The sequence below is a fragment of the Scylla paramamosain genome, chromosome 15 (genome assembly GCF_035594125.1).
Source record: "Scylla paramamosain isolate STU-SP2022 chromosome 15, ASM3559412v1, whole genome shotgun sequence".
Lineage (NCBI taxonomy): Eukaryota > Metazoa > Arthropoda > Malacostraca > Decapoda > Portunidae > Scylla > Scylla paramamosain.
In genome coordinates this window covers 15,424,101-15,446,011 of record NC_087165.1, presented here as the reverse complement: position 1 = coordinate 15,446,011, position 21,911 = coordinate 15,424,101, and the positions used below count along the sequence as shown (strand labels likewise).

Genomic DNA, 21,911 nt, shown 5'->3' with positions numbered 1-21,911 from the left:
AACAACTCCCCTATGTACTGTAGATCCGTATCCTTCCTCCTCCAGGTGATCCGATAAAACAATGTGAAAGGAAATCCACAGCTTCCTTTTTGGCGAGAACTCTAACCCTGGACGCGCCCTTTGGTCAGACGAAGGACTCCATCACCACCACTGACAATATAAGGTCAGTGTGCGCTTTAATGGTATCTTGATGAGGCACTGTGCTACCACGGACACAGTTTCTCTATGACAGTCTGATCATGCGTCCCCCAGTGTTCCGTGAAACCCAAGATGCAATCAGAGGCATTATTTCTGGGCGAGATGTAACTGACTTTTCCACTCACTGACTACCAGGAAATGTAAACCGCCTCAGGCACTTATGAATACGAGTACTGGTTCACCACTTCCGCATGGTTACCACTTATTATTGTTACCATTGTTGTTATTATTGCTATTATCAGTATTGTCATAGTAATGCTGTATAAACCAATCACATTCGAATTCTTCAGGACGTTTGTCTTGCTTCGGGTTTCTCTGACGATTAAGAGGAAAGGAAACAATAGAAGAACCACTCCCTCACACGGAATCCATTCCTCTGCGCCACTCAGGAAAGGAGTAATTACTAATGACTCGCTGCCAGGGTTAGTGGTAAAAGATCAAGGAAAGGCATCTTTTTATTATTATTATCGTGTAGAACCAGTAGTAGTAGTAGTAGTAGTAGTAGTAGTAGTAGTAGTAGTATAATGTTATCAAATGACTTGCTTACTCGTTGGTATGCTTATGCTCAGAATCACCCATAGTCTAATTTAAATCCAAATTTGCAGATCCACATAAGTGCACGTGCTTAGGGTTTTTGTAAATCCATTACATTATCAAACGCAATTATCAGCTGTGACGTTCATAGAAATTTGCGGGTTATACATAACGAGCGTTCGTACACACACACACACACACACACACACACACACACAGATGGATCCAGTTGAAGGTGTACGGGGTAACTTGAAGGTCACCACGTCATCATTTGTCGCTTTGTCTATAATTTCTGTATAATATCACAGTAGGATGTATAACAAATATAATTTACTTTACCAGATAACTTCACGAGGCGGTGTGTTTCTCATCCCACGCAACCGAGTATGTACAGTACTGTGAACACTTCCGAGAAACAGGGGTGTTGGTGGTGGTGCTGGTAGGGGACGCGGTAGCTTCGCGTTCAAATCCCGTAGACTTCTTCTTTTTTTTTTTTTCAAGTATCGTCCTGTAGTCATAGGTCAACATGTCATCTATACGTATTTTCGACTACCGCATCACTAAGGTCCCACCCAACCCGGTCAGAGATACGTTAGTAGAGTACATAGGCTGGCCCCACCCAGTATACCGCTATGCATGAAAAATAAATTCATCCTTTGACTACTTTTGGCTGCTCGTCGAGCTTAATAAAGTATAATTTTGAAAGGCACATATGTCAGCAAAATGAATGGCCGAGTCGTTCAAACCTTTCATCGTTTGTAGTCACTTTTCGTTTAATTGAATGTCTAGAGATATTCAAATGATGTAATTACTGTAAGGCTGTCACTAGCATTTAAAAGGATTACAGCCACACTTCAGTTCTCACTTCAGTCATAATGGTAACTTAAAAATACCCCCTGTTCCTTTGTCGCCAGGCAAATTACTGTTATTAAGTTGGTACTTCATGTGGAAACTGTGCTTTGATACATCATACATTTCTAACAAGTCTGAAGAGAAAACATTTCACGTGAATAACAATGAAAAAGCCAATAAATCACGCTGAGTAAATTAATGACTCACAACAATAACTCCCTCTTCCTGTAACCCTTCCCTGCCCCACCCTTGGTGACAACCTTCCTTTCTCTTACTCTTCCTCTTCCTCTTCCTCTTCCCCTTCCTCCGCGTCTCTCTGTAATTCCTCCCAGACACGCACCTCCACAGCTTTCCCTCCCTCGCTGGTTCTCACCTCCCCGGCCTGGCCATGACACGCGCGCCCCTCCCCGTGACTCAGCACCGCCACATGCCGTCACGCTACCGCTGCCACCTGTGAGCCGCCAGTGAGCCACCACCGAAAGGGAAACACACCTTCACTAACACACCCACACGCACACTCACACCCACCACCCACCCACCCACACACACACACACACCCACACACACACACACACACTCAGAAAAGCACACCCGTACAACAAAAATTACTTTCTGGCAAACGATGAAAGTTTAGTTTTCTTCCCTTTCTTCTTATGGGAAAGCAAGAAATGTATATAGTAAATCCAAGACTAAACACCGGTAGGACAGCGGTACCGTCGTCCACATAAACCCGCTCTTCATGACGCTAGTAGAGTAGGAGGAAGATAATATGACAAGTGGATGGCAGTGGATACCCCCAAGGGTGACTATAAGAGCAGCCAATGGAGTGATTGCATGGGACCTGCTGCAATTATAAGAGACTTACCTACTTAAAACAAATCGCCGCTTTATGAGCTTACAAGACAGTATCAGTGAAACATTAATCCACTCACGGTGGTTACCGTGACACCTAATACATTGTCACTTTATACTTCCATAGAACAGCGCAGTGGTGAGCGGGTTGTTACACCCATGGTGCAATTCAGGGTCAGGCGAAGTCAATTCGGCTTTGCCATCAACCTGCATCTTGTGTTCACGTGGCAGAGAATAGACATGAAAAGTTGGTTGTGACCTTGCAACCCGTAAAGAGCTGTAACTCTATATATATATATATATATATATATATATATATATATATATATATATATATATATATATATATATATATATATATATATATATATATATATATATATATATATATATATATATATATATATATATATGCATCCACTCGGGGTAACGGTTCCCAAATGCCAAATCCAAAAGTCCTTCATCAGGAGGCACCGTCTCAGCCCTAACAGACTAGGGAAAACTAGACGTTAAAAAAAAAAAATATATATATATATATATATATATATATATATATATATATATATATATATATATATATATATATATATAATATATATATATATATATTTATTTATTTATTTATTTATTTATTTATTTATTCATTTATTTATTTATTCAACCATCACAGATTTTATATTTTTTTCGTATGTTCTCGCCCTCATTAAGCTCATAGCGATGACCTAGTCCACTGGGAAAGAAAAAATCAAGGAATAAATTTCTTTACACAGAATGGTGCAGCGTTTCCATGAGGTGTCGTGATTGTGGATATAACTCTCGGGGACGAGCACATACTATTCCACGATAAAATATGAGGGAAAAAAATTGCAATAAAGACGTGTACTCGTAAAGGTGAAGTATGCTGCAACAGAAGTACATCCACCGCCAGTCATTCTTTAAATACATTAGCTGCAGCAACCTGCAAGCGGTAGTTGTTATGAAATGTGTCCCGGAGAGCTGCATCAGTAATTCAACGGCCAGTGGTGCCAATCATGGGTCCTCGTGCCGCGCAGAGGTGGGTGACTCAGGCAAGGCACGCTAAGCTGTGTTAGGTCTATAAAATTCGATTTAATACATTCTTTCTTTCAATTAAAGATTCAGTACTTTTACAAATAAGTAATCAAAGCCAGATTTTACGTCACAATTCGTCGCTTACATGGAGGCTCCTGTATTAATTAACATAGATGCTATGACTGTCACCACTCTGCTCCACACATATAATCTTAAAGAATTATTAGTCGGTTTACAGAACTAGTAGTCATATTATTATTTACTGCTGATTTATTATTCCTTGTGAGTTACACAGGGTTACATAGAGTTACATAGAAAAGCAGGCCACAACACACCTTGATAATAGAAGAAAAGGACAGGAATGAGAGAGAGAGAGAGAGAGAGAGAGAGAGAGAGAGTGTGTGTGTGTGTGTGTTTACTGCTATTACAATCATGATACATGCATATTTGTTTACAGAGCTCAGTACAATAGCTACGGTCTGTAGAGCTTGGTCTGTGTGTGTGTGTGTGTGTGTGTGTGTGTGTGTGTGTGTGTGTGTGTGTGTGTGTGTGTGTGTGTGTGTGTGTGTGTGTGTGTGTGTGTAGTGGAGGGAAAGGAGTGAAAGAGTGAAAGAGGCGTGTGAACAGGAAATAACTCTTTGTTTGCTTACTATATAAGCTTTTGTATAGCTGGACATCTTTCGAGGAACAGAGAAAGCAGAGAAAACCAGTGAGTGGGGGCAAGTTATCACCGCAAGTCAGCTCACACACAACTCGCCTCCTCAAGGCCGCCACACAGCAACCCCCAAGGCTCACCGTGACGTGCGCTACCAAGAACACATAAAAATCCATCACCCTGTACTTCATAATATATCAGCCTGTTACAACACGTTTCAGTTCTTACATCTTCACTTGTAAATATGATTATAGAAACGAATGCAGGAACATTTAAGAAACAAACATCGACATTTTAAAATTCTCCTCATAAAGACAGTTCCAAGAGGCAACAAACAACAACAATAGTAATAATAATAATAATAATAATAATAATAATAATAATAATAATAATAATGGCAGTAATGACGGCGATAAGAAAACACCGCGAATGAGCTGTTTTTCTTATTGATGTGTGTGTGTGTGTGTGTGTGTGTGTGTGTGTGTGTGTGTGTGTGTGTGTGTGTGTGTGTGTGTGTGTGTGTGTGTGTGTGGGAGGGGGGGGCTTGCATATTATCAACAAGATCCCAGAGAGAGAGAGAGAGAGAGAGAGAGAGAGAGAGAGAGAGAGAGAGAGAGAGAGAGAGAGAGAGAGAGAATAAAAAGAGAAAGATATGAAAGAGAGGGAGGGAAACATTAAGGTACATAAATAAATTTCAATAATCGTTTTCATCCGGGCTTCATAGACACTTCAACCTCGAGACTTGACACGCCCTCAACACATCATTCCTTTCCTCAAAGTGCACGTAAGAACACCTAATTCATTCTTTGCATTGTACCTTTGTAGAAAATTGAAGTGGAAGAAGCAGGTGAATGTAATGTTCAGAGCAGCAAGGGTGTATACAGGAGGCAGCAAGACAACAGGCTCGGTGGAAAGAAGAATTTTGCTTGCAGAGAAGTAGCCGTTAACTTTTTGGGGCATTGCGACTAATGTGTGTTATCAATTCCCACGCTTTCTTTTTTTTTTTTTTTATTCCATTTTGGAAAATACTACTTTCTTCTCTGGCCTGTGTGATGGAGAAACCACCCTGAAATATTAGTGTTACATTCAGAACAGCTGTAACAGAGGTCTCACTCCATGTTACTATCTGTTACAGAAATAAAATCTTATTTAATCCGTCTTTCACAGTAAAAGTACACTTTGGTATTCAATGATGAATCCAATCCTTCTCTCAACTGCAGTTCACCGGAATTCTTTCTTGTTCCCCTTTCATGTTCACTTTAAAAGAATACCAGACAAATTTGTGGGTGAGGATATGTAGAAATAGGTTAGCATAGGAAGAAATAGGTTACAGGGAGTGCCACGAATAGGCCTGTAGGCTTCTTGCAGCTTCCCTGATTTTCAATGTTATGTTCTTATGGAAACCTACCATCACAATTAGAGATCGGAACACAATCTCTGCCTACACTGACATAACAGGGCCGGCATGGCACGTCGGGGATTATGCCGGGTTCGTGTCCAGTTATTGTGGTGATAGGGATTGGGGGTAGTAGTGATTTTGTTAACTGCAGTGGGTCCTGGAAAAACTATGGACGCAGAGGACGAAGATGGAAGATGGTAATTTGTTGCAAATTCCTCAAGTGATTCAGGGACTGATTTTTGGCCAGGTGCTGGTTGAGGGTTGAGTAATTCATGCATGAAGAAGTGGCTGGTGGGACTGTAGCTGACGACACTCAATGGAGTGTCGTATGTTCCGACACTGGATCGCCTTCGTCTTTCTGAAGGGATAATTTCGTTCTTCATCTGTACATTTTGCAGTAGGTTTTCTTCGTTATTGTAGCTTTTCTTTTCGTCTTTGTTTTCGTTTCCAAATGAAGGGCGGGGAGAGTGGGAAGAGTGTAAAGACTGTAGCAAGCTGGAGCCTTTGGCAAGGCCTGGCGAGGATGGCTTGTGGTGAGGGCTGAGGGGCAGCGGCAGGACGTGCGGTATGCTGGTGAGGGAGACGCTGGGAGGCGAGTTTCGTGAAGCAAGATAATGGCGCACTGAAAGACTGGAGTCCGGGACGCGGCGCTCCTCGTCCAGACGTATGACAGGAGTGGCAGGAAGCGACGTCCACCAGGGTAAGCCAGTGAGGGAGTGGGTGCTGGGAAGGGCGATTGCCGCCCCCGCCGACACTGCCCACGCCGTCAAACTACCTGGGAAAATTCATGTTTGTTTGTGCATGTAAAAGGGAAATAATATAAAGATAGGTGTATGAAATTAAATAATTTCTTGATGTATCCTTTCATTCATTACTTCATCAGTTTTGGAGTCACACAGAGACAAACGCACACACACACACACACACACACACACACACACACACACACACACACACACACCACGTGAACTAAGCATTACGTCACAAACAAACCATTACTTACACGGACTACTTCATTCTCGAATACGACGATATGATTATAGAAACGAATATAGCAATCAACATGCAACCATCATCGAAAGAATTTTACAACATGCTCCCTATAATCACATTTCCCGAGGGCAGCACACAAAAGTTGTAGATTAGCGGTAGTGGTGGTGGTGGTGGTGGTGGTAGTAGTAGTAGTAGTAGTAGTAGTAGTAGTAGTAGTAGTAGTAGTAGTAGCAGCAGCAGCAGCAGTAGTAGTAGTAGTAATAATAGTGCTGGTGGTGGTGGTGGTGGTGGTTGTAGTAGTTATTATTATTGTTGTTGTCGTTGTTGTTGTTGTTGTTGTTGCTGTTGTTGTTGTTGTTGTATTAATGATAATAATAACAATAGAAATAAAATGATAATAATAATAATAATAATAATAATAATAATAATAATAATAATAATAATAATAATAATAATAATAATAATAATAATAAAAATAATAATAATAATAATAATTAATAATAATTCAATTCAACGGTCTTCATTCATATAAAAGTGTACAATAAGATTCACATTAAACTAAGAAGGCTGAAAAAAATAAAACTAATAAAACCATTTAAAAACCAATCAGTGCATAAAGCTTCCATCATCACCTTGATCGCATGAGCTGCTGGTATAGTGAAATCTTAGTGCCCCTCATATGGCATCATTCTTGTCCTGTTTGTCCTGTGTGACGCTGCTCATCTTCAAGCTGCAGCCAAATCTTATTCACAAAACTGGAATTCATCTCACACTTGTAACTACACCGGATATCATATGTTACTACGTAGTACTGAATGGCGTCCATACTGGTCCATTGTACCCATCGTTCGTATGAGTTTATTTTGCGAGTTCAATATATGCTTAGTGAACTTCAGAGATCTTTTACCAAACCACAACTCGGGAGTCATAACACTAGCGATATGCTGGAGTAAGCTGCAGTGAGTGATCTATGGCACCTTCCACACGCGCCGCACTGCGGCCCTCCATCCTCGGTGCACCACCTTCAAGCCGCCATCATGCACAGTGAAAAGATGAACACCATAAAAATTATTACTATATTCAATAATAAGTACCTCCTCATATGACAGTCCTTTAAAAACGAGATAAAAATTATTTATAAATTATTTATAAATTGTTTATAAAAAATGTCACACACTTAGGGGCATCCCATTTAAATGTATTTCCACTTAAAATGTTACCAAGCTGTACAATTGTATCTACAACCTCAGTTGCTTTCCTATTAACTTCGATGTCGGAAAGGTTTTCTCCAGCCTTCGGTGAAAAGTCATAATCTTGCATTTTTTTTTTTTAAGCACTTGGCTGCGTATGACCATGTTTCGCGATTTATGGTAACGTATGCGCGTTGTGCGGTGGATGTCCGTAATAACACCTTGCCCAGGTCTCCCGTAGTCCAGCCAAAGCATGTGCAAAAACAAAGCCCTGCAGAAAATAAATTCCTCAACACCTCCAGCCCGGCGCTACCTTACTAGTTCTCCCACGTCTGCCACTAGGTATGCATTCATTACCTGCTATAATTAATGATGACAAATTCATCGTAAAGAAAACTGCTATATCATCAGCATACCAAGTACAAAACTATCTCTACAAATAAAAATATTATCTGGAAAGGAAATATTAAGCAAATATACATTAAGCATTTCATTATAAGATTATTAATGTTGAAAAGACAGTGAACTTCATATTCTTGTGTCCATGTAGAATTTTGACAGCGTCCTAAATGTAAACAAAAAGAGTAGAGCAGTATAAGAATTGATTTTTCTTTTTTTTCTTTTTAACAGACGTAGATTTAAGGAATCAAATTATTTAAATAAAATACATCAATTCACTTAAGTTTGATGGTACCCCCAAGTCCTTACGACCACGGAAAATTCATGCTCCTCCCTCTGGAGTACTGGTCTCGCACTTCTACTATGGTTTGTGGCAGTCAGCGACCAGAAGACATATTCTCTCGACCTGAATATAACACCGGTGGCATGGCACCACGTTCACCTCTTCGATCATCGCGTTGTTGGTGGGCGGCCCTGGCGTGGTTGTGGAGACGCCTGGATCTTTCATGTAGGGCGGTGAAGTGATCCTTTCGAGCACTGTGAACGCGACGGTGGATGGCGAAAGGAAGAGGTTGCGGAGTGGAGGGGGTGGTGGTGGCGTTAGTGGCAACAGCGGTGGTGGATCCTGGAAAGCCGATATCAGCAGGGGACGAAGGTGACCCTGGCCATTTGTTGTGAAATACACCCAGTCCACCAGTTCTTGTGTTTTATTTTTGTCACTACCAATTGGTAACAACAATGCTAGATGAGGAGAGGAAAACACTCTTGGTCCCACAGGCAGAACATCAGAACGCCAAGCAGTCTGTGCTACTCACTGGACCCACACCACATTCAAGGGATGCTTTGTGTACTTCAATTGACCTTTCGTAGTCTCCTTGACTGTTTATCGTATGTCCTTGACACCCACCTCCTCTTTGCTATCACACACCTGATACTGCCATGCTTCGATATTATAAGGATATACTATAAATCACCACTAACATTATTTGTATATACGACGACTTAAGCATTTCACAAGTCATACCTTCCCGGCAGGAAGGGAATATGCCACCGTCAGTGCTCGCCTAATTATCTCCTTCCCCCCTCACACGGACGTCAGGTACTACGAATTAATTCATCACTCAGCAGTCATGTTGCCAATCTCTCTCTCTCTCTCTCTCTCTCTCTCTCTCTCTCTCTCTCTCTCTCTCTCTCTCTCTCTCTCTCTCTCCTTCTCAAACACCATAACTAACCCCGACGGTGACCTTTTTTCCTAATTACACGTGTTCCTGGTGGCACTCTTTATCCATGTCTGTCGGAAATTACTCCGCGGTATTCCTAAAACTGCGAAGCAGCCTGCACGATTCGAAGGCAGATTTCATCCCGCTCACTTTTCCAGTCAGCTTCCTAAAGTACTGAAATCACGACTAAACACACACACACACTGCTAAATAATTTTTCCATAATCACTTACAACTTTGACATTTTTATATTACAATATCTTAAATCGTTTTTGCACCCTCGAAAAAAGAGAGTAAACTTCATGCTATTTTTTTCTGTCCATGTAGATTTTTTTACAACTTTTTAAATGTTAACAAAAAAGAAAATATCAGTATTTTTTAAGCAACTGTAGATTAGGGTCAAATTTTTAAATAAAAAATACATTATTTTATTAAAGTTTGACTGTACCTCAAATCCTTACGGCCACGCAAGATCCAATTTGTACCTTGTGGAGTACTGGTCTCTTCGCATTTTTACACAAGATCGTAAAACCTAGTAGTGCAATGGTTAGCGCGCCTGATTCACAACGGGAGTTGGGGTGGGGGGGGTTCCAGAGTTCGATTACCTGACCAGGTAAGATATCTTGGGGCAGACTTCTTTGCAGTGTAGCCCCTGTTCACCTAACAGTAATAAGGTACCTAGTGTAAATCGGAAGCTATGATTCGCTGCTTAGGCAGGAGAAACAGACTACTAAAAATTACACGGGGTGGCCTGATTATCCTGGGCTTTGGTCTTTCAGGTTGGTCGGCGCCAAATGGCAGCCATACTATCTCCATGTAAGATATTTCCTTAGGATTAATGTGTACTTAAGATGTGTAATATTTAAGTTAATATGTAACGTCGACTTTCAACCGATAACAAATAAACCGATTATTATTATTATTATTATTATTATTATTACACACACACACACACACACACACACACACACAGGTTCCTCAGTTTTATGTCCACTTTAAATTTAAATGTAGTGTTTTCTTGATGTGCAAGTGTATTCCGGAAATCCCGGTGCATGAGAGGGGTTCTGGTGGCGTGTGGCAGTGTGTTCGCCACTGCACCACCGCCTTGTTCCCAGTTCCCTGAGTGCGAGTTTCACCAGCACTTACTACTTTCCCTGATTCTGTTTAATAACTCTCTCTCTCTCTCTCTCTCTCTCTCTCTCTCTCTCTCTCTCTCTCTCTCTCTCTCTCTCTCTCTCTCTCCAATCACGTGATTTTTGACAATGTTTGCACACCATTCCACAAAGTAAGATATAAATGGGTAATGAAAGATTCCCACACCCTTCCCTCTTAAGTGTAGCGCACTGGTCACCTTTGTTCCTTTCCTGACGTTTACTTCCCGTGCTGTCGCGTGAGACAATTTTGGTCCGTAACACACACTCTGCCTGCCGATATCTTGCACAGCCCTCTGCACGGTACCACGATGATCACTCGGTTGTCCGTCACGCCGGGATCGGGCGGGGTCGCCGCTGTAGAGGATAGCCCTTGATCCTGCAGTCCTTGATCGGTGGTCTTGGAAGGTAGGGTGACATTGTGAGACACTGTTGACGGGAAGGTAGATTCAGTGGGGTAGACGATATGAGGAGGGGGCGTGGTTGTACTGGCGACTACGGTTGGTCCTGGAAAAACTATGGGCGCAGAGGACGAAGATGGAATTTGTCGATTTCTTGTGAAGTATCGAGGTGATTCAAGGATTGACTTTCGGCCGAGCTGAGGGTCGAGTAATTCATGCATGAAGAAGTGGCTGGTGGGACTGTAACTGACGACACTCACTGGAATGTCGTATGTTCCGACACTGGCTCGCCTTCGTCTTTCTGAAGGGACAATTTCGTTCTTCATCTGTACATTTTGCAGTAAGTTTTCTTCGTTATTGTAGCTTTTCTTTTTGTCTTTGTTTTCGTTTCCAAATGAAGGGCGGGGAGAGTTGGAAGAGTGTAAAGACTGTAGCAAGCTGGAGCCTTTGGCAAGGCCTGGCGAGGATGGCTTGTGGTGAGGGCTGAGGGGCAGCGGCAGGACGTGCGGTATGCTGGTGAGGGAGACGCTGGGAGGTGAGTTTCGTGAAGCAAGATAATGGCGCACTGAAAGACTGGAGTCCTGCACGCGGCGCTCCTCGTCCAGACGTATGGCAGGAGTGGCAGGAAGGGACGTCCACCAGGGTAAGCCAGTGAGGGAGTGGGTGCTGGGAAGAGCGACTGCCACCCCCGCCGACACTGCCCACGCCGGCAAACTACCTGGGAGAAAATATTAAACGTGTGTGTGTGTGTGTGTGTGTGTGTGTGTGTATGTATGTATGTATATATACTCAACTACTATCCACACACACACACACACACACACACACACACGATGGGGAAATCGAGTATCTCGTTCACGTTTGTTTCAGTGTTAAGTGGTGCCATGAGCAGCCTATCTCTAATTGTTAGCTTGTTCATGACACTGATTAACATTATGTAATTGTCCCTTTTCTTTCACCACCTTTATATCATGTTGGCCAACTTGGCAAACCATCGCGTCTATATTCATTTCGTATGCACACCCAGACTCAGAAACAGACGACTAATACGTATTCAATATTAATAATTCTCATACAAGAAGAGTCTGATTATGGTACACGTGTGACCCTCACCTGTGCTCTGCTGGCTGGAAGGAAGGTACAAGTTGTTGGTGTCGTCCTCAACACTCGGTGATGGCTCACGGGTCCCTGCCACGAATGTCTTTTCCTTGCTGCTCTGGCTCGTCCCGGCCACTTCCAGAACTGTCCACAGGATCACCCCGTAGCGTACCACACTCACTACAGTCATTATGGCAGATGAAATTGACTATACAGTGATTATGTTTCACTAAGCATCAACGCCTTGACGATTTGAGATTCCTGTGTTCACTTAATGAAGCGAGCGGTGGTGTCCTGAGATTGAGGTACACTCCTCAAATCTTGCCGTGTAATTGTATTCTGGCTCTGTGGCTCTGTGTGGCAGTCGGTGTTCACCACTGCATTGCCGCCTAGAAGCTCTGCCACGTGCGTGTTACAGCGACGTCCAGCAGCGAGCAACAGAGCAGGGCACCGGTGCCCGGCCCACGTGTGTAGGGGGAAAATAGATGCCAGACACGGTTGAGTTTCTCCAGCGCCACAATGGAGAGAAAGTCACGGTTTTTATCTTTTTTTTTCTTTACAACCGCTGTCTTCGAACAGTTCTCTCTCTCTCTCTCTCTCTCTCTCTCTCTCTCTCTCTCTCTCTCTCTCTCTCTCTCTCTCTCTGTCCCTTTCTATTTATCTATCTATCTATCTCTCTATCAATCTATGTATACTGTATATTTATTAATCTGTCTAACTGTGTGTGTGTGTGTGTGTGTGTGTGTGTGTGTGTGTGTGTGTGTGTGTGTGTGTGTGTGCAATCAAGAGAAACGATGACGTACAAATCCAGCGCATCTCTGAGGTAATCAAGAGAGCACTGTGGCGCGCTGTGGGTCATCTGAGGTGAAGAGAAAAGCGTGCATGACTTCATGGCCTCAATCACGAGAGAAACTCGCAGGTTTCCATCCAGAGCGGTCCTGAGTCGCGCTGACCCCTGTGGCGCAGCCACGTGGCTAGGAGGGAAGGGCAGGCCAAGGGACAGCCTCACAGGTGACGGATGCGGAACGTCGATGAAACTTTTCTGTCCATCAGAAATTACTAAATTATTATATAAAAAAAAAAAAAAAAAATATATATATATATATATATATATATATATATATATATATATATATATATATATATATATATATATATATATATATATATATATATATATATATATATATATATATATATATATATATATATATATCAAAATAATGATTCTTAACCACGTCATGCTTTCTATCTGTAGTGTATAAGTGTGTGTGTGTGTGTGTGTGTGTGTGTGTGTGTGTGTGTGTGTGTGTGTGTACACTGAGATGGCTTTATTTCAAACTACAGTAAAGTTGCGGGAGGATGCAAGGGTAAGTGAAATGCTGACAGTGATGGTGATGCACTAAACATGGTGGAGCCTGCGGTGGTGATGGTGAATGTAATGGCAGTGGAGTGTGTTACAAATATATTCTCTCCCCCTACTTTTGATATCAAGTTTTCTCATTTTGAACTCCTTAACACTTCCTCGCGGCAAGCAACAACAAGTTTTGGGCAAGAAACGGCATCTCATATAATGCCTTTCTTTACTTGTGACTCACTCTTCTGGTGTGGCTTTACGGTTATGAGGCTCCCACTAAACAGGCTTTCAAACTTTTCACATACGTAAATTTCCAGCTCGTCCCCAACCCTTCCCCTTACACAGAGCTCAATGATGGTACCACCACCACCACCACCATCGTTCACAACAGAATACGTACTCTGCTGCTTTCATTGTGCCGCCAGATCGTGTCGTGCAACTTTCAACACACCGAGCACACACTGCGCCGTATTAGATATTACAGCGGGCTAGAGGAAGCAGCCACCTACCCGCCCTTGACCTTCTCTAGCTTAGTAGGATCAACGTAAAGGAATTACAAGTGTAGAAGTACGCAAACAATGAAACAGTAATCACAGAGTTTGTAAAATCACGGATGTTTAATAAACCTCTTTGTATAAAATATATGATTTGTAATACATAATTATATACTATAATAAAACTCCACTAAATGCCAATTATATCCAGTGCCATTCATGTAATTTCCAGTGAAAGTTTTCCCATAATGATGTGAGAGTTACGTTTAATTAGCTGTCAATTAATTAACGGTGATTAAGTGGTTACTGAAGTTGTCAATGGAAAACAGAATAATCTTAAAATTAATATTATATACCAACATCAGCCAGGATTACTAAATAACGAAAGATAGGCAATGAATTTCTACACTCTGAGAGGGATGTCAGCAACTGAGATCCATTAATCTAGTATACAAAAGCAATCTCAAGTATTTCCTGCTATCCACAAAGCGGCTTCTCTCACTTCATCTCATATTCATCTCTCAGATAAACGCAGAACACAACGTAGGAGGGAGGAGTGTAGTCACCTCACTGTAGCCCGGGAAGTGTTCACTTCCAGCTACTCTACAGGTGTAATTATCAGGTCCTCGAGGCTGCTGAATATTTTCTAACAGAGATGGAAAACCAGGAGGCAGATTAATATATTATATCATAACTAGCACACATGAAATCAGAGGAGACACCGCTAGTAATGAGGTAGTAGACAACATAATAGAAAAGTAAGCCAATGTATTCCCGCCGGCGGTCTGTGGGTGGGAGGCAGACGCGGCGCTGAGAGTACGTCTGGCATTTCCCAGGGTCATCAACTCCACTGAGCCACCAGCACCGCGCTGCACATGTGTTGTGTTTGCAGCAGATTGTATATGATATTATGTACTCTCTCTCTCTCTCTCTCTCTCTCTCTCTCTCTCTCTCTCTCTCTCTCTCTCTCTCTCTCTCTCTCTCGTAGTGAAATACTTTTCGATTATCAACTTGTTCAATACTAGCGGTGTCGTCTTTGTTCTCTTGAGCGAGATGCAGGTAACATTTTTTCTTATGTCCTGATTTAATATTGTGGTGTACTAACTTGCTTTCTGCTTCTCTATCTAGGTTAGGAATCACCAGCCTCAAGGAAAAATCAAGTGAAGTTAATTTTCTTGTAAGAGAAGTCCTTCAGCGTGTTGGTAATACTGTAAAGGTAATGGCGACAGCTTGCGCTTTGTAGCACTACAACGTGAGGCTGTATATATGTATACATGTACAGCATTTGCAGTGTTGGTGATACCATAATGGATAGAAAAATTATATAGTGTTATAAATAGTATGTGTAGGAAGATTGTGTAATGCTGGCTACACACCAAAATACTGTTTTATGTTGTATTATTGATTATGTGTTATGATGATTGTTTGAGTATGTTGTTGTATGATATGTTACGTTAATGGTTTCATGTTCAATAGTTGTACGTTATTGTTTAACTGATTGTATGTTGTTGTATGGTGGCACGTTGTGGTGTTAATAATTGCATGTTCTTTCATAGTTGCTGCCTTCCTGGTTGTATGCTTCCTGCACAGCTAGCGAAGAACGCAATGCTACCATTGTTTCCGGAGAAAGCAATGTCAAGGTGTTTACAACACCTTATCAACAGAAAACACAAATTACGGATGCTAATACCACAACATCAGTATTGGGGATGTTTATTGTGTACTAGTTCAAAAGTGAGGTTTATGGAGTTAGTACGACAATCGTGCCAGGAAGTAGTGCATGTTTGGGGCATTTCATTTGTACTTGTTGAAGATGCAAGTTTAGCAATAAGACGAGCATGCCTACAATGACGGTAACACTGCTAGAATATATACATATACATAGTTCCCCATAAACCTTGATCTAAGAAAAACCACAGTACATTTGTAAAATATTTGTTTTGGGTGTTTAGAAGTGGTGCTCAGATAATAACCATATTTTCCTTAAAAAAAAAAAGAAAGAAATATATTTTTATATTAATATTCTTCTGGTTTCCATGATTTAATCATATGTAATCTTAAGGAAAATTTTTCATCGCAAAAAAAATTGAATTTATGTATAGGTCTGCACTTTAATTTAAAAGAAAAAAAAAGTGATGAAAAAAAAATTCAATATAAAAATTTCATCTGATAATTGGGATATGTTTCATACTTAAAGAAGAATAATTGAAAATGTGCAAAATATTCTTTAAACCCCTTAAGAGTGGTGCAGAGGAAATAATCATATCTTACTTCAAAAAAAAGACACTAAAAACACACTTTTCGACTGATTTATATATATATATATATATATATATATATATATATATATATATATATATATATATATATATATATATATATATATATATATATATATATATATATATATATATATATATTTTTTTTTTTTTTTTTTTTTTTTTTTTTTTTTATTATTAAGACACTAAAAAACACCTTTTTGATTGATAAATATTTTAATATCAATATTCTTCTTCAACCTTTAATGATTTAACCATTAGTAATCTTGGAAGAAAAATATTAATCACGAATTTTTACTTTTCTTTAATTACAATTTAGGACGTACTTAATTTTTTTTAATTCAATTAAAACTTTTATCTGATAACTGGGACATGTTCCTTACTTAAAGAAGAACCATTGTACACATATTAAATATTCTTTAGAGTTTTTAGGAGAGGTACGTATTTTAAAAAATCAAACCACAAAAAACATATTTCGTCGAATGATATATACTTTTTATATCAATATTTGCTTTTCTTTTCATGATTTAATCATCTGTAGTCTTAGAGAAAAAATTTTAATCTTTTTTTTTCTTTTCTTTTATAGTGATCCGTAGCTTAGTTTAAAAAACTAAAAATTTTCAATTCTAAAATTTTTATCTGATAATTGGGGTGTGATCTTTATCTAAAGAACCATTGTACATATGTAAAATGTTATTAGTTCTTGGGAATGGTGCGTAGCTAATAACCATATTTCACTTCGAAAAATTAAGACACTGAAAAAAATTCACTTTGTCACCTGATATACTATACTTTTTATATTAATATTCTACTCCTACTTTTCATGATTTAGTCATCTGTAATTTTAAGGAAAATTTTTAACAGGAATTTTTATTTTTTATTTTTATACTAGTGCTTCGATCTAAAAGTTTTATTTGATAACTGGGATATGTTCCTTACTTAAATGAGAACCAATGTACGTTATATATTCGTTGGAGTTCTTAGAAGTGGTGCGTAGATAACAGCCTTATTTTTACTTACTTTTTTTAGACACTAAAAAACACACATTTTGTCGATTGATATATTCACTGTTTTCATTATTTAATCATCTGTAATCTTACAAGTAATTTTTTTTTTTCTTCTTTTTTTCTTTTTCTTCTTTTTCGTACAAGTACGATGAAAGTTCAACTCAAGCAGGTAACGAAAACCATCACAGGTAAAAAGACAAAGAACACTCCGCAGTGGACCGTAAAATTATATCTTATTTCCGCCCTCTACCTGTCCTCCCCTCCACTTCCCACCCCTCCCAACAAGCCGCCAAAAGGGTTATATCGCTAACCTCACGTAATGACCTCCTTACAGTCTTACCAAACGTTTTCTCCAAAAATTAACGACATCACTGAGCAACTCTCTTCACATTAACTACTACTCCCGTGAGCTTCCTCACTAAACGCCACTGGAGCTTAATGTAAAGTTTATCAGAGTATACAGTACGTGATAAAATTGGATCAAGGGTGTCAAACTCAAACGATTTCTGGGTCCAATTACGCATTTGGTTATGGTCTAAAGGGTCATCAGTAATTTTGTAAGTGTTGTCAAAGATAGAATAACAAAAGGAACACCAAAAACCAGAAAACCCACTGCCACGACGACAATGAAAACAACAACGTGCAAATTTAAAAAAAAAAAAAAGGAGGAAAAGCCTCTCAGTGATATTACCACACTAACACCAAACCACACCTTGCATTATAACCAACCACACCAGAAGCGACATCACGCCAAACATCACATTGAGCCAGACCACACACAGACTCATTACTACAAACGTCACACTCAGCCTCACAACTCGTATCACACTCACTCTCGCCTCACAGTTACATCACACCATAACTAGCCACACAACAACCTATATCACACAGTCACACCACACGAAGTCACACCACACCCAGCCACACCACAACCAACATAACCCTTCCCAGTCCACATCTCACCCTTCGCAACAAGCCACACACAACACCCTGACACATCATGGACACAAAGCCACATCATGCCACATATCACACCGGCCACACGGCAGTCCATACCACACCCAATCATTCAATTATCCATATTGTTATTACTGGCTATGATCATCATCATGATAATCTCTATCACATCTTACCACTGTCAGCAGATTAACGGTAACATTTCTAATCATAATCACGCCTTAAAAAACAAATCGAGCTCTGAGTAATAATTTACATACGAATTATTGCACAGTTATTCATTAATCTGCAATATGGATACAAAAAGGCACATTTCCTTATTCCCTACCTTCTGGTCCATCTCTCAATGCAAAATCCAACAAACCAACGAAGCGCACCCGCGCGCACGCGTGCGTTAGTCCTTCCATCTGCAAACTGACCTATTAACCATGCACATAAAACTGTTCAGGCCGCTGCAGTCTGGCTATAAAAGGAGGAGGATCAACACAGCTTACCTGGCTCGTCCGTGCTCCGCTGACCGGCCAACAGCACACCTGCGCCCCACATCTGTCCAGGGGGAGGGTGTTAGGGGAATGAGGGGGCGAGATGCGTGGAGGCACAGTGTGTGAGGGGCAGGGAGGCAGCAGGCGGCGATGCTGTGGTTTATTGAACCTAGACTTGCACGGGTATCATCACTGCTATCACAACACAACACAAATTTTGAAGCCCCTGGCAACACTCATTTTACGGAGCAACACTGGTGCCACAACAGAGATCTCCAGGCAACACTCGGTTCAAGACGCAACACTTGGACCACAAAGCCCATCTCAAGGCACGGGTCACAACACTAGATTCACACGATGGCGACACTTGACCCACGCCGTAATACTTGAAATACGATGCAACACAAGATCACTCACAATGACTAACACTTCTATAGGTACTTCGTTACGCAGCACGTAGAGTCGTCAAGAAGCAAAACACCACACAATAGTAACACAACACAAGAGCCACAAGGGGGCACTCGCTTTACAAAACAACGCTAGAGTCAGATACGAGTAGATACAAAACATTCTAACACTGCAACACAATATTCTTCACGGCACGAAGCAGGGCACACACATTACCACAGGCGACACGTAGGAAAGCAGATCCTACTACAGGCACCTCACGTTTTAGTCGCTGCCGCTCAAGACACACTGCCAGACACTCGTCATTAGATTTGCTGCCATGCACACTCCCCCATTGGGCCAAAACGAGAAACACTGCGAGACACGCGTACGTACATTAACCAGTGGACTGAATGCGAAAACTTCAATTAGTGAGTTTACTTTACGCCGCCATGAACTGATTGTCTGATTGACTGACTGACCGTGCTGTCCTCACTCGCGGATGAATACTGACAGGATAAAGTAGTGCTGTTCATCACCCGCCTACGAGGGTTGAGTACCTATCACGGTTTCAGTTATCATTAAACTCTTGTACTTGATCTAATTGCCAATATGATATTATACAAGTGTACAGAGAGAGAGAGAGAGAGAGAGAGAGAGCACGTTTCGATGATATATTAAGTCGAGATAGTGGATCGGCCCCGGGACCGCATTCTGAAACAATTTTGCGCCGCAGCTCTACTACTTTCAAAAGTCTCTGATTGAAGTGGCACGGGTTCTTAAGGATGTTTTTATGTTTCTAATGATAAATTAACAAAATTTCTACATTATTAACACGGGAAAGAGTCTTGAGAACCCGGCTAATCGTCTCTGTGGCCTTACCTGTGTTGGTAAGAAAGCAAAGTGTTTCTGAATTCGGGCCCGGGACTGTTTAGAACCGAACGAATAAACAGCTCTCTCTCTCTCTCTCTCTCTCTCTCTCTCTCTCTCTCTCTCTCTCTCTCTCTCTCTCTCTCATTATCCGAAAGCTAGAATCCCAATAGTAATTAATCAGACTTCCTATCTTTATTTTTTTATTTTTTTCTTCTTCTTCGTCATTGAAGGAAAACTTGCCTTGGAATATTCAAAGGAATATTCTACCAGGAACTCATCAGCCAAATCATATAATTTCCTGAAACTTGAAGGCTTGCAGTGGCCCCGCTTCAGGTTTGATTATAACCTAATTACACCCGGCGCGGCTTCCACTAACTAATGAAGCACCAAGTTTATCAAGATGTGTTGTTAGAATGCTGATGCTCTATTTTCGTGTCATTCACGTCAGTTTGCTGAGGGAAATGTAAAGGCCATGCCAGTGGAGGATTTTTTTAATGACTTTAGGCTTCTGTTTTTCTTTTTTTTTTCCCCGAGAGTTCTTGTTTTTACGCTTCCTATTTCCCAGAATTTTCTTTTTGCTCGTACTAGCAATTACGGGAGAATTACGCTCGTCTCACGTTGGTTGATGAAGTTATTTTTTTCTGGTTCCACTGAATCCTTCATTATTATGTAAAATAATCACTGCGGTTATTATCATCTTTCCAGAAAATCATTTAGGAGGTTGTGTGAGGCATTTTGATTATGTAAGGCTGGGTAAAGGTACATAATAATGGTACTGATGTATATGATTATAAAACATTTTATTTTTATATATCAGGAAACAAACATATTCATCTTCCTTATGAAAATTCTCAATTTCCAATGTTGTGACTTACAGACAGGATTCAGATATTATTACTCGTCTTAAATCATGGCCGATAAGAATCAGGAAAAGGAAAAGAATAAGTTCAGTGAGGCAAGGTCAGGGTGAGACACAAGCTCTACGCTGTCAACATATCAAGTCTTTCCTTCCATAACAAAGAAAAAATATTACTGAATAAAAGCAATTGTCGTGGAGCGACAGGACAAGAGGCAATAAAATATTCCTTCACACCGACAGTGGCGTTGTTAAGGCCTTTCCTTGACCATGGTAAATTCTCGCTGAAAAAGGAAATGTTTACATCAGAACAACAAACAAACCGGGTAACAGAGCGGAACTTCACTTGCACAAATCCCACGTGAGCTTGATTTATGCAATGGTCTTTCCAGTGGCTAAAAGTGTCCTAGAAACTAATGAAGTTCTATCGACCATTGTCACCTTGTTACAGTACAGAAAAATTCACATTACTTATTATTTTGACAACTTTATAAGCCTGACAGTTGTGTTACACTTAAGAAAATATTTTGCAATTTATCCAAGATTAATATCACGTCAGAGAATATCAACAACAGAGACAAGGCGAGAAAAATTTTACGAAATAAGTTGAATAATCTAATTTAACTTTTAAAATGTGAGAAAGAATATGAGGTGTTTTTTTTTTTTTCTTGTTTTGACTTCTGTCTTGTTACAGTTTGATCCCACGCGAAAATTTTAAAATTTTTGCTAAGAAAATATGGCGATGAAAATTTTGAAATATATGCATTACTAGCACAAAGCCAGTCAGAGAGAGAGAGAGAGAGAGAGTGTGTGTGTGTGTGTGTGTGTGTGTGTGTATTTTTGTGTATCCCTGCTGCTTCTGAAAGGTCTTCACATTTAGGCAGGACACAAGCGGCCTTAAAGAACGTAACAATACAGAAACTCCAGCAAGAACACACACAGAGGACGACCGCGACGGGTAAGAAATGTAACATATGCATCAACACAAATTGTCTTCTTTCATGCGCCAAACTAAAACTGTGTGATGAAACAAGAGCGTGTGGCTGGTGGGCGCGGGACCCTTGGTGAGGCGTGACGAGGAAAAATGATGACTCGCTGGAGGAAGCATCGAGGGGAGAGAGAGAGAGAGAGAGAGAGAGAGAGAGAGAGAGAGAGAGAGAGAGAGAGAGAGAGAGAGAAACAAACAAACAAACAAACAAACAAACAAACAAACAAACACAAAGACAA

The 21,911-nt window shown here is 40.5% G+C and overlaps 2 protein-coding genes and 1 long non-coding RNA gene across 6 annotated transcripts in view; 1 reads left to right on the top strand and 2 right to left on the bottom strand.

Moving 5' to 3' along the window:
- Window positions 1-19,459, bottom strand: part of LOC135107516 (neuropeptide-like protein 31) — a 35,662-nt gene extending 16,203 nt beyond the window's left edge. Inside the window, exon 1 of one of the 2 annotated variants that reach the window (XM_064017479.1) lies at window positions 19,352-19,459. The gene's annotated coding sequence lies outside the window, so the exon portion shown is untranslated. Of the gene's footprint in view, window positions 1-18,580; window positions 19,268-19,351 lie in introns of those variants that run through there. The other variant, XM_064017480.1, reaches the window with a different exon arrangement.
- Window positions 3,133-6,490, top strand: LOC135107518 (uncharacterized). The gene is made up of 2 exons (XR_010271800.1): window positions 3,133-4,029; window positions 4,072-6,490. It is a non-coding gene; the product is annotated as an uncharacterized LOC135107518 (long non-coding RNA).
- LOC135107514 (uncharacterized) lies at window positions 3,978-12,538 on the bottom strand. Of its 3 annotated transcripts, none has more exons than XM_064017476.1 (3): window positions 12,008-12,538; window positions 10,694-11,612; window positions 3,978-6,311 (listed from the first exon to the last, which is right to left on the bottom strand). In XM_064017476.1, the coding sequence occupies exons 1-2, from the start codon at window positions 12,180-12,182 to the stop codon at window positions 10,714-10,716; spliced, it is 1,074 nt and encodes a 357-aa protein (XP_063873546.1). In that variant the 5' UTR covers window positions 12,183-12,538; the 3' UTR covers window positions 3,978-6,311; window positions 10,694-10,713. The 3 variants fall into 3 exon arrangements, with proteins under 3 accessions (XP_063873546.1, XP_063873545.1, XP_063873547.1); XM_064017475.1 differs by having other exon boundaries at window positions 3,978-6,315; window positions 12,008-12,537; XM_064017477.1 differs by lacking the exon at window positions 10,694-11,612 and having other exon boundaries at window positions 3,978-6,315; window positions 12,008-12,488.
- Window positions 19,460-21,911: the final 2,452 nt, after the last annotated feature.

Bases quoted from the DNA above. Each gene is read 5' to 3' on its own strand.
- LOC135107514 (XM_064017476.1), bottom strand. From the start codon at position 12,182: ATGACTGTAGTGAGTGTGGTACGCTACGGGGTGATCCTGTGGACAGTT. The intron at 11,613-12,007 runs GTGAGGGTCACA...ATTTTCTCCCAG, and splicing joins TTCCAGCCAGCAGAGCACAG to GTAGTTTGCCGGCGTGGGCA.